This window comes from Sebastes fasciatus, chromosome 15, assembly GCF_043250625.1.
Source record: "Sebastes fasciatus isolate fSebFas1 chromosome 15, fSebFas1.pri, whole genome shotgun sequence".
In the NCBI taxonomy this organism is placed as follows: Eukaryota; Metazoa; Chordata; class Actinopteri; order Perciformes; family Sebastidae; genus Sebastes; species Sebastes fasciatus.
The window spans coordinates 20604699-20617556 of NC_133809.1; the positions used below are offsets into that span (position 1 = coordinate 20604699).

Below are 12858 nucleotides of genomic sequence, written 5' to 3' on the forward strand. Positions count from 1 at the left end.
ACCCCCCGCAAAAAATAAAAGGACAGCTTTTAACATATTAAATCCAGAGAAAAGCTACTCTTCCCTTCTCCCTCCCCTCCTTCCCGAACATCAAACAGCTCAGGATGGATGGAGGAGAAGCCATTTATTTTGCCCATCTAATGAAAGCAGATCGCTCCGCAACACTGCCAAGACTGCGAGCGACAAAGCACCACAGGCAGCATCCCTCGTTCTTGACATTCAAGCGCTGCTCTTATTTATTTAGCAAATTTACTTACTAAGGAGGTCAGAAATGAATTATTTGGCGAGGATTTGCCTGGGAGCACTCTCCTCTTCTCTCTTCTTCCCCCTTCCAACATTTTTCTCCCTTCAATTTCCCTTTGATTTACGGCTCTTTTTTTTCTTCCCCGAGCTTTGCTCTTCTTCTACTAAGTGCTTATTTTTTTCGACAGAGCCCGTTCCTATAGCTCCAGGAACTTTTTGTAGAGTGTCGCCGGCAGCGCTGGAAAGTCATTTGAAAAGCCAATTCTGTCCTCAGAAGCTGCTGCCAAGAAAAGCTTATACCTTTTAATACTTTGGGTTCTCTTCTCTTTTCCCCCAAAAAATCCCCCACCATCAATCCGCAACCTCTAAAAAAATGTTGTACCACACCTTTCTTCCAAACAAACTTGTACCTCCTCCACACTGACAGGCTTGACACCGTCCGTGTTATTTGAACATAACGTGTCAGACTTTTTACGCTGCAATTCATCATACTGACAACTGGCAGCCTAGTTCGCCCAGAGAGTAAACTTTTCATAAACCTGATGCTATTTCCCAAAACAATAATATAATTTCAAGACAGACCACCATGATTTTTTTTAAATTAGATAACAGAGCACAAAAAAAAGTGACATTTACATATATTTTTTTACATGTTTTCAAAGAAACTGCAACAGCAGAATAAACCTAGATTACAAAAATTATGAATTTTGTGTGACTTTGTCATTAAAATAAAAGCCATATTTAAACGTGCAGTAGGCAGAATGTTTTTGGCATCATTGAGCAAAAACTCCATAATAACCTTTCAGCATATTGTAATTCAAGTGTTCTGAGAGATAACTAGACTTCTGCACCTCATCATGGCTCTGTTTTCAGGCTTTAAAAAATCTAGCCCATGACAGGAGACTTTGACTAATCACAGGTCATTTCAGAAGGGGGATGATTATTTCCAGATTACCTGTCTCATGCATTACTGTCAGGATATAGAGACCGTTTTATAGAAATAACTTTATTTAATAACATTTGCTCCAATTCTACCTCCTGCAGCTTTAACTTTTAGTAGAGCAACAGGGTTCTTTTTTATGTTCCCAAAACTCTCTAGGCCAACTCTGTTTCCCCTCAACCACCAATCAAACTGATTAACCAATAAAAGCAGGTCATTTGTTTCAGATTCCAGTCGGCCAGTGGAGGAAAAACTCCGAGAGGGCTGGAGGGAAAAAAACACTCACGCCACACTTTATGAAGATTTAATCACGACCCACGCCTGCAGCCATGGGATACCAGAAGTGGCCCTCCTCTGCTCATTTGGCATTCTTTTCACTCAGCGTAATGAAGCTGGAGTGTGTCTACTAGTGTGTGTGTGAGTCAGAGGAGGATGGAGATGGGGGATGAGAGGTGGAAATGTAGAGGGATTATTGGTGGGGATGTGGTGAAGGGAAGTGTTCAAGAAAAATGAAGAAAAGAAGAAGCCAATGACATCGCTGCTAACTAGCCCCTGATTTGGAAGGTCGGGAGAGGAGGGTGGCGGTGGCAGTTCACTCTGGGTTGCATCAAAGAGCGAAACTAGACATGTGCTACGACTAACAACTTGTTTCTCAGACGGAGAGGAACTAGGTCTGAATGTTTCAGAATGTTGCGCTGAGATCTGGAGAGCAAACGGGGGAACTGGAGCCTTTAACTGCAGGTTTTTCGGAGGCCAATTTTCTCCTGATCTCCCTCAGATGTTCTAAAGTGGGATCTGAGGAAGGAAAACATAACAAGGCTGTGCTGGAGACAGCGGAGAACAAAAAGCAAATTGGGAGGAAGAAAGACTGAGGGAGATAAAACAGTCTGGGTAGGATAACAGAGCTGCACAGAGACAGAGAGGGCGATACAGTTGGGAGAGTTGGTAAAAAGAGTGAAACAGGTGGGAGGAGAGAGAACAGAGGCAGACGGGTATAGATGAAAGAGGTAGAATGAGCGATAGCAGACAAGAACAACTCCGAGGGCAGCACAGAAACTGGAGTATTCTCCAAAAATGTCCATCTTAACAAACATTTAAATTCTTTTTTTGTTTTAAATCAGTCAAAACACTTTTCTGCCAGAAGATTAATTCCTATTTTTCCTATTTGTAGAAAAAGAAAAATCAATATTCTGAATAAAGAAGACGACAGCAATGTGACAAATGACTCAAATATGTGAACACTGATCTGCTTTGAAAGCAAATAGTCTCACCTAGTTGGCAGATTTTTTTTTTTAACACCAGCTAGTTTATACAAATCTTTTGTTGTTCTAAACATGCAGCGTCTGTTCGGCTTTTCCTCCAGTGCGGTGGAAGTCATGCTTTGTTTTGAATAAACACGACGGCAATTTGGAAGCTAGCAGGCGCAGCAGCAGCCACTGTAGCTGAACAGAGAGAGAAAAGACAGATTTCTAACAGAAAATCAAAAGAGAAAGCCGTCATTGTGCTGGACTTTTTGCTTCAAATGTGACCTTTGCAATGCAGTAAAAAACAACAACAACACATTAATGACTGCATCGCGCCAACGATCGAGATAAAACACCGAACAAAGACAAGAAACGCGGGGATGTTTTCACAGTTGATAGTGAATCAAAATGGATCAGTCACAAGAGAAATACGTGAAACAGACTTTTTAGACAGATATGTAAACAAGCAGAGTAGGAGAGAGAGAGAGCCCTCTCCTCCTGCAGCACCACGACAGCGAGCGACACCTCTCCGGTGTCTTGGTGAATGTGAGGAGAGACTGACAGGCAGTCTGATTGGTCCCAGCAGTGGGGATCATGTCATGCCACTTCTTATTGACAGCCCAGCCATCTCTTAATGGCTCGGCCAGCATTTGCATTGCAGTGTGTGTGTGTGTGTCGGTGTGTGTGTGTGTGTGTGTGTGTGTGTGTGTGTGTGTGAAAACAGCACTGAGCCCCCTTGATGCACGTAATTAATCACACATACTGTCAGCCACACCACACCCCCCCCCAAAAATGCCAACACAGTGCACACGACATTCTGAAACTCACTGAGAGTGTCTGTGTGTGTCCATGCATCATACTGTCTGTGCTCGCTTGTTGTTGCCATTAGAGTGACTAAGACATGCTGATGATGATAATGATGACTACAGTGATGATGCTGAAGGTGATGATGGCAATTACAATGATAACAACGATGACTCCTCTTGTTTTGCTCTCAGGCGGAGCTTGTGAGAAATATCAGCATGATCACTTTCAGTTCTGTTTAGCTCGAAAAAATGTCCGTTCAGTTTAGTCATATGACACACAAACACATAAAGACAGTATATATATAAAGCATAGACTGGATATAAAAATGCACGACATGACAGCTCCCCTAAAGTGAAGCTAAAACATCTGGATTGCCCCCTGGTGGCTGGCTGCAGTATAGCTCATAAAGCCCGCCCCCTCCATGTTAGTGGATGGGACATGGGCCAAATCAAAAAGTCAAAGTACACGTCAAATAAAATGTTTCCCCACAGATGGTTTCTGTCATTTTAGGTAGTTCTTATCACGCTGAAGTATGTTCAAGTGTTAATTTTTCTGATAAGTTTGGTTTTAATTAGTTATTTGATGCTATAAAAAGGGGGTGAGACGTCAAGATTAACAGCTGCTCTGAGTGAAGTAGTCACGCAGCCAGAGGTTCAGGAATTGTATGAGTAAGGAGATGTAACTTTAACTTTCCATAACCGTCACAAGTCTGTGTAATAGAACACGTGTCAGTTTGATCATAAATGTAGAGATATTATGGTACTCAGGCGGGTGTGTGGGCGGGACACGATAACAGCCCCCCGATCACTACTGCGCAGACTCTGGCTCCAAATGACGTCAAAATCTCAAGATGGTAGCTCCCGTATCCGGGATATTTTGGCTTCGCTTTTGTACAGTGGGAGGAAGTGGAGACACGTCGTCTATCTTTATATACAGACTATGATTTAAAGGCATACACACACATGTCATGAGGGTGGTGAACCTACCTATGGTGCTGTGAATGTGGGGGTGGCAGGATGGGTGGATGGTGAGGTCTGAGTGGAGGTGAAGGTGGTGGACGGGTAGAGGTGGGGTGGGGTGCGGGCCAGTGGGTGGAGGTGGGGTGGGGTGGCTGCATCTGGGCTGGGGACCTCGCATACGGAGGCCGTCTGCAGATCGGCGTCAACAGACCCCCCGACAAAAAGAAAAACTTCATCTGAAATATCATCACTAGCTTACAGTCTCCAGTTGGACTCTTGCATCGTCAGAAATGGGAATGAACGTTGACAAAATGTTAATCTGCCACTTCAGCCTGGAGAATGCTGGCGAGACTGCTCCCTTGATGCATTGTTAGGCAAAACCCGCACCGATTGGAGGAAGGCGCAGAAATCCACCCTTCCTCTCAGAAGGCGGCCGTGTTTCCACAAGTTCCCCCGGCAGGGTTCAGCGAAAGTTTACTGCCCACACAATCCCACAACAGCCCTGGTCTCCAACGCTACAAACACTCATATATTCAAAGCTCCAACGCTGATGGAAAAATAATATGCCTTAACTCATATAGCCTACCATTATAGCATCAAAGTGCTTTGTATTTGCGATAAGGTGCTCGGTGTCACCGCTGTCTCTGGTGTTTTCACAGTTAAACCTATGGTTTGCTTTTTCTTCTTTTATGTTATGACAGTTCAACCCATACAGTCTGCTCACAGGCCAATATCTCTCTTTCTGCAACAAATGGCACTTGGTGTATAGTGCCAGCTATCAAAATGTCAGGCACTTTATGAGATGTGTGAAAATAGGGATAGCTCTGCAAATGGCTCATAGAAGCGTGGAACCCCTGAGAACGACTCTTGCCTTCACGTCTGAAAAGACTCTTGAAAAAAAAAAAAAAAAAGACAAACTCTGTGGCACAGAAACTCTCAGTGGTGCTTTTCAGCACACCTCCCCGCAGACGACCCTGCAGAAAGAGTGATGCGAGATAGAGATGCTCGCTGGCCCCTTAATTTTAGCATACCACTATTTCCAGGTGAAATAAAACAGGCTCAGTCCCACAAAGGGGTTTGGGCCATTTCTGTTTGAGTGGCACCGTAATATAATTTTTATTCTTTATTTTATCGAGATCACTTTTAGGATCATTATGGCGCAGGAGCAGCTGCAATGAATTATACAGTATACACATACACACTCTGGGAGGCGGCAGTGGGGAATCAAGTATTATAGTATATCATAGTTTTGCGATATTTTGCGTGGTTATATTGTACTGATACAGAGAGGTCAAGTATCGATCTTTCATTATATAAACTATTAACCTCTTAACAATCCGACTGCGGGCCTCAGTCTTAAAGTGATAGTGAAGATACTGGTATCATATGAAACTAGAAAACCTAAGGAATCAATCGGTACCAACCATGTCATGTTAGCTAGTCGGGAAGAACGCTAAACAACGCTCAAAATTTATGCAAATTTTGGCGAAGAAAAACTGGCATGGCGATTTTCAAAGGAGTCCCTTGACCTCTGACCTCAATCTATGTTAATAAAAACTGAGAGGAACAGAGTGAAAACTGTATCTTATTAGATAAAACAGATGTTGACCAACTGCCAAATTTGCAGTTGAAAAAAGGTAATATATCGCAATATATCTTATCGCAATACTCAGCATATCGCAAAATGATTAAAATCGCAATAAGATCATATTGTGACTTAAGTATCGTGGTAATATCGTATCATGGGTTCTCTGGTGATTACCACCTCTAATACACACACACAATCACACATATGTATCTATACAAACTTAGTTGAGAAGCAACATAAAGCAAAACAGAATCACATAAAAAAAAAAAATACAAGATTTACTAAAGATATTCGAGTCGTTGCTGTGCTCTCACCTGTTGTGTGTTGAGTTGGCAGTTCCCGGCATGGCAGCTGCTGCTCCCTCCTGGGCCTTACGGTTAGAGCTACCCAAAGAAGGAGGGCCCATCCCTGGCCCGGCTGGCTGGGGCATGCTGGGGGAGCTGGGAGCCATGGGCGGGTACACCCTGTTCTGGCTGCCGGGGCCGTGGCTGCGTCCTACAGGTATGGGCTGGCCGGGCCCCTGGCCGTGCATGGGGCTGCTAGCATTCATCCCCAGGCTGTTGGTCATGCCGGGGCCGCTGTAGCTGGTACTGGCGGGCCCACCGTAGTTGGAGGGCCGGGGATAGTTACCTGGAAGAAGACGAAATGAATGAGCCTAAAATTATTGAAAATGTAGGTATTACACAGACAATATCACTCAAAAGGTAAACCATGGCTTGGTTGTCACTTGAGACATTTAACTTCCCACTTGGATTTGATAGATTGCGTACAAGAATGACACAAAATAGCTGCTGTGAAATACTGTGGTCACAGATGGGTGCTGTGAATCACTTCATTTGAGTGAAATGGAGTTTATCAAGTGCTTGTCAGCTGATACTTACTTATGCCTACAACAGTGACACACACAACAATTCCATCCCTCAAGAAAATAATCTTGTGACAGATTAGGAAGTGCAAAACTAAATTCTGATTCATAACCTCTTTAACCTCCAGTGGAGGCCGTAAAAGCGATACGGGGGGTGTGGCGCGGCGACATTTTTCACAGCTGCAGGTTGCTGGAAGGCCCTGGGAACAATTGTCGAGCTTAAGGCTGACTTTGTGAAACACTCGAGAGGAGCTCTAATCTGCAGTAAATGCTTTCTTGCTGCCCTGGAGTGCCACACGGCCGCGATGCCAGAAGCTTTCCTAAGGCACACTTAAACCCCTCCATTTTGGCTCTAAAAGCCCAGCTCGACTCCAACACCAGCTGCAATAAGAGCTGAACGAGAATCGCCATGCTGTCAAAGACAACATATATACATTAAGGCGCACAAAAACACACCTCCTGTACATGTAGAAGCGCAGCACACTCCCACACACAGAGAGCACATCTCATTGTATTCCCTCCGCAGGCACTGGGCCTTTTCCACTGTGATATATCTCCTCCTTGGGACAAATCCCCCGCAAGATAGAAAGGAAAATGTGGCATCCTCCATTGTGAAGGGGGCTATTTATTTTGATTTGATTAAGGGTGCTTTAGTTGGGCCTCACTGCTTAATCCTCTGAGAATATGTCTGGAAAAGGGGATCAAGTCCCTTTAAAACCTGAAGGCTTTTCCGCACGCTCAGACGAGGGAAAGTTGAATGACAATATTCCACAAGAGGGGGGGGAAAACGTCTCCGAAAATGGAAATGGCTTCTCAGTGTCCTCGAGCTGCTTCAGTGAAGACACTTTCCACATGACATAAGCCTGCGAGTCCAACAGAGAGAAGGAGCGGGAGGAAGCAGCAGAGGGTGGGGGGCGGAAGGAGAGGAAGACAGAAGGTAGGGGGGGAAACAAACTCCTGCTGCCCCTCCAAGCCCCGAGATAGGATTTATATTGAATCAAAATAAAAGTCTTTCCCATAAAAGTCAGCAGCTTCGGTTGAATTTGTCCAGAAATTGTGATGAAATCTACTGTGGGAGATGGGAAAAGAAGAAGCGGATTATTTCTGGGGAGGCTTTGGTGAGTCGGTGAGCTGAGTACGGCTGACACCTGTCAAGGGTTTTGGGGCTATAATAGGGAAGCGTTCAGGAAGAAAGGATGTCTGCTAACGAACACAGGAGGATACGTATGGTGCACAGCACATGTGTGTATGTGTGTGTCCATCTGCTTGTCTGTGTGAAAGCATATATAATACTTCTGAGACCTTGCAACCAGTGAAAGACACATTTCCATGTTTCTTCCACTCAGTGCCTACAACGCTGTGGAAAAACCCTGGGAACGGTGCCCTGCGGCTTCCTTCCTCTCGGCTCGGGTGGACGGTTTGCTGCAGATGAACAAGGCCGCAGTCAGCGACCTCTCTCAGCCCTCTTTGGACAGCTGTTGAGCCCCATGTCATGGCCGCCTGCCATACATTCTCAATAGCCTGGGCGGACACTTTGTGGTTTTTGGCCCTTGTGACAGACTGAGGCTTCAGTACACCTCCCGGGGAGTTGTTTATAACACACAGTCCCATTTGGACAATCTGCATTTTTTTTTTTTTTTCCATTTTGGCGGATGGTCCAAAAAGCCCCGAAAGTGGGAGTAAGTGTCTGGAAGTTTCCATGAGACTGTATTCAACTTTGCTGGGAGGGGTGAGATGCTAAAGCCAAATCTAACTGAAGAGGTTTGTGTTGAAAAAAAGTGGACACGCTGCATCGAGAGAACTTATCAGTCTTGATGTACTACCGTTCAAAATGTTCTAGTTGTGGGCTATGTTTGCCTCGGCTGCCACAGGAAAGACAGAGTAGCTGTGGGACCGGGTTAATGCTAAGCTTTCCTATGAGAGTTTTGCTCCGTCCTGACAAGAATGATTCACTTCCTGAAGGATTGGTGCCGCGCCAGAGCGCTTCTTCAAGGACAGATAGCGTACTAACCCACTTTTTAAAAATGACTGAGAGCTCATCCCTGAAATTCTAGGTGTTTTTATAAGTCATTCATGCTTTCTAAGGCTCTGGAGGTGCCATTCAGATTACATGAGATGAGGAAGCTGGATCATTGCGGAGGCAAAAGACATAATACATATAACTATGGAATATATGTATCATCCTTGTTTACATTACAATCACAATAAATACAATGTTATATAAACTGACAGAATCAGAATGGTGAAAATAGTCAATGACTGAATTTATGATGACTCCATATGGGGTTATATTTATAGAACTGAAAATATGTATTAGTTGTGTGTTAAATTAGAAGTGCGTCCAGACCATAGACTGTGTATCGGAAGTGGACGCAGTCACCATGACATCACCATGCGGTTTGTGGGGTGTTATTTTGAAGCCTCGAGTTCGGCATTTTGACCGTTGCCATCTTGGTTTTTGGCCGTCACCGTCTTGGTAATTTGCAACCAGAAGTGACACGAGAGGGTGGAGCTAAGTGCAACCGAACGCTGAATAAGACATTTTTAGGCGACCAAAAAGGTTATAATTAACTTTCATGAACTGAAAACACACTGTGAAAGGGTTAAAGCTGTAAGACAAAAACACGGATAACTCCCAGACCGGACAACACTGTGGTAGCGACCTGTCAATCACATGGTCGCCACGCCCTAAAGCATACCTTGCTTCATCGTCTGTTTTACTCTAAATGGGACCATAATTTACTAAATGAACATCATGCTGTATTGAAGAAGACTTGAAACTAGTGATTGAGACCATAAACTCACGTTTACAATGTTTACTGAGGTAAAAAAAAAATCAAGAATTGTCCCCTGCTGGCTGTTAGAAATAATGCAAGTTTAAGGCACTTCTGCATTGGCTTCACTTTTCAGACCCGGAGGTTGCCCACTGGTCCAGACTTGAGGATAAATAACCTTGGCTGTAAAAGTCAATATGGAAGCCATGGGAGTGGCACTTCCTCTTCTGCCCACTGTCAAAAATATCCTGAGACCTCATTGTGAGTCTTTGGCAACATGGCCACGTTACGTCATCAATATCAGTATGTTTTTTTTGTTGTGTAGAAATAGATAGAAATCATCATAGGTTCCTGCAGGGCAGAAATTGGAATAGTTAAGATCAGTTTTTTAATGTCCCTCCTAACTTTGATCTTCCAGTTAACTTAAGACAGGAAGTTAATACAAATGTGTGTCTTTTCTTATCCAATATAACACATATAACACATATAACACAATCTAAGTGCTCAGAAATCCCACTTCCTGTTGCTCAAACAGGCCAGGAGAAAGAAATTTGCAGTGTTAGCTTATAATTGTGCACATGTTAGCGTTAACATACATGCACAAAAGTGTGTCATCTACTTCACCTACTTTGCATGCTACTCCTACTACTCTGGAAACCAATCAAGGAGGGACACGAGGAAAAGAGGACAAGGAGGATGTCATTTCTTATTTGTCCCTTCTCCTTCGTCCTTGTGGCTCAGTCTTGGTTTCCTGCCTGCTTCTCGGGCACTCTGTGCCTTTGGGGAGTCTTGGTTTTATTTATAGCGCGATGGAGGGGAGGAGAAGGAGAAGGAGAGAGCTCATGGTGCTTCGTTCACAATTACATGGAAATTCCCGGCACGGTCACGCATTTGGGCGGACGCTATATCCTGCGCCGGGTTTAATCCCTGCAGTCCCGCGGGAGAGCTGGAGTGTGACCGAGCAGATTACCGTCTACTGCTTCCTCAGCAGACTGGACCGTCCGATGCTAACAGCCGAGGCAGTCATTCTCCCGGCTACGGTGGGGTAAGGTATGATGGTGCGCCAACGAGCCCTGGGGATCTGTGAACTCCATCAATAAGGAGTGGAACGCAGATTACATGGCTGCATGCTTGAGCTGCCAAGGACAGCAGCAGGGCAGGCTGTCCATGTCCACATGTGGATGAACACAAATAAAAGAAATGAATAACAGCATTTTTCTCCTTTACTTTTTTTTTTCTTTTTCGTGCGGATGTGGTGGTGGTGGTTGGAGGAAGACAGTTTCAGTTGGAGAAAGAAATGTAGTGTGTTGACAAGAATGAGTACTCATTTGGTTCCATCATACTCATTCAGTAATACTAAGGTATAACATTCTTTTACTGAAAACCTGTTTCTAATGCAGTTTCATCTGATCTTGAAATTAGGCAGATCAGTTCACAGCTATCGATGATGTCAATGCAGACCAGAAATGTCTTCACTTGCTTTATACGGTTTTAACACTTATTAGACTGCAGTATACATGTAGGACTTGCTGGGATGGATAGTTTTTTTTTTGCAGCGTCTTCTCTTGCCCGAGGCTCCCACATCCTCTCCCAGCCACCTCAGCACCTTCCCCGGCAGGGCGTCTGAGCCTAAGCAGGGCCGGGGTGCGCCTTGGGGCTGCCGAGCTCCACACACTGTCAATTTCCTCCGAAAAACTCCTCTCCCTCCCCCGGGCGCTGGCTTTTTTGGCTGAATTACACCGCCGCTCCAGCGAGGCACCAAGGCTTAAAAGTGCTGTCTGAGGCATGGTCATTACCAGCGAGTGGTTAACCCCTCGAAGGAGGGGGGGGAAGCTATGCGATGGGTGGGAGAGAGAGCAGGCTCCAAATCTCTTTCCTGTAATGGCCTGATATCCTCCTCCCCTGTCTGTCAGTGTGTCCACTGTTCTCAACATGCTGGCTCTGTACCGTGTCCAAGTGCATGTCTTGGAAACAGCTGTTGGAGTTATTTGAGTCCTGAGGAGAGCGATATCAACACACAGTACGAGATCAGTTTAACTTTGGATAAAGAGGGCTTCCAAAGGACAGCCATGAACATAAAGCAGCATAAATATTTTTTGGGGGAAATACTGGCCAGTCCACTCACTGTAAGAGCTCTCATTTAGACTGTGAGAAAACAGCAAAGGGGGGAACGCTTTGCCAAGGTTTTGACTGTGCGTCAATCTGGAAGAAAAGCTTTGGTCACAGTCTAGGAAGCAGACTTATCTAATCAAAGATCTCTGGAAATAAGTACTAAATATTTTAGTATTGTTTGTAGAAGGGCCACATCCTCCTGCAGTCTCATAACCGTATGTTGGAAGGGTTTATGTAGTCGATTATGCGAGCTGTACTACAGTCGTTAGCCCCTGATAAAAGAGCAGTGCTGCAGCCTTCCCTTACCGTTTTTATGTTCTTTGGTGAGCTACAAACTCTTACTGCTGGTGTGTGTGGCAAGCATGATTGCCGGAAATTTTGCGTCACACACCACACGCACATCATCAGAGTGGGGTTCTCCGAGCATACTGTAGGCAGACAGGCCAAGAAAAACAGCAGAGCAGAGTTCAGAAACTTGGAGTGCGTTTCTGTGTTGGCTAATGGCTGGCTAATTTGTTAGTGCACTAGGGAGAAGGAAGGGAAGCAGATGGAGCTGTCATTAAGAACAATGACCAGCAGCTGTCTGCCCTGTTCACCCCGAACAGGCCCCTGACGGGCCCTTTAAGAGCTGGGACCCAGGCCATGTCCCCATATGAATACTCTCCAGTAAACGAGGTGGTGGGAGTAATGTTTTCATATTTATTGCTGATGAGTGTCTCTTTGTGTATCAAAGATTTCTGCTAGGGACGACACGTCATCAAACGGATGGAAATATGTATAAACATGACCAGTTTAAAGGAGCCATTGTACATTTTTGATATGAGGGTAAGGCCATGTTCAGACAGGCAATAACACTACATCAAAAACATATAGCCTTCTCATTCATTTCAATGAGATCACTGCGTTGGTACAGTGTGCAGAGGGCTGCAAGAAACCCTGGGTGGTCTGGCGAAAAAGTTTAGCCTGGCTCAACTTTTTCCACAATGCAATGCAACGTCATCCAGCAAAGCACGTCCTGGCTGATCAAATAGTAAAAATATAAGAAGCACATCTCAGCATAATGCAAAACACCAAACACTACAGACTCCAAAATGACCATAAAGTTGACTCAACAGCTCTCTAAAACAATTTCAATAAAAACTAAAAATGAGAGTTGCAGGGCTATTCTATTAAACAGCATTGGTTTTAGCTGTGTGTACCTAATAAACTGGGAAATATAGATACAGCCGGTAGTAAAAGAGAGATTTTACTACCTACTATTTTTGTTTGGTTTGTTCTCTATGGTACTATGCAAAGATACAAATGTAGCCACTCAAGAAGCAGCAA

The 12858-nt window shown here is 44.5% G+C and overlaps 1 protein-coding gene across 6 annotated transcripts in view; it reads right to left on the reverse strand.

Annotated features, from left to right (window-relative positions):
* LOC141752062 (AT-rich interactive domain-containing protein 1B-like) overlaps positions 1-12858 on the reverse strand; it is a 235278-nt gene that overhangs the window by 28533 nt on the left and 193887 nt on the right. For 5 of the 6 annotated variants that reach the window (XM_074609864.1, XM_074609863.1, XM_074609860.1 and 2 more), the window contains 2 exons: positions 6096-6411; positions 4221-4382 (listed from right to left, as the gene is read on the reverse strand). In XM_074609864.1, coding sequence (XP_074465965.1) covers positions 4221-4382; positions 6096-6411 — 478 coding nt within the window. The remainder of the gene's footprint in view (positions 1-4220; positions 4383-6095; positions 6412-12858) is intronic. The other variant, XM_074609861.1, reaches the window with a different exon arrangement.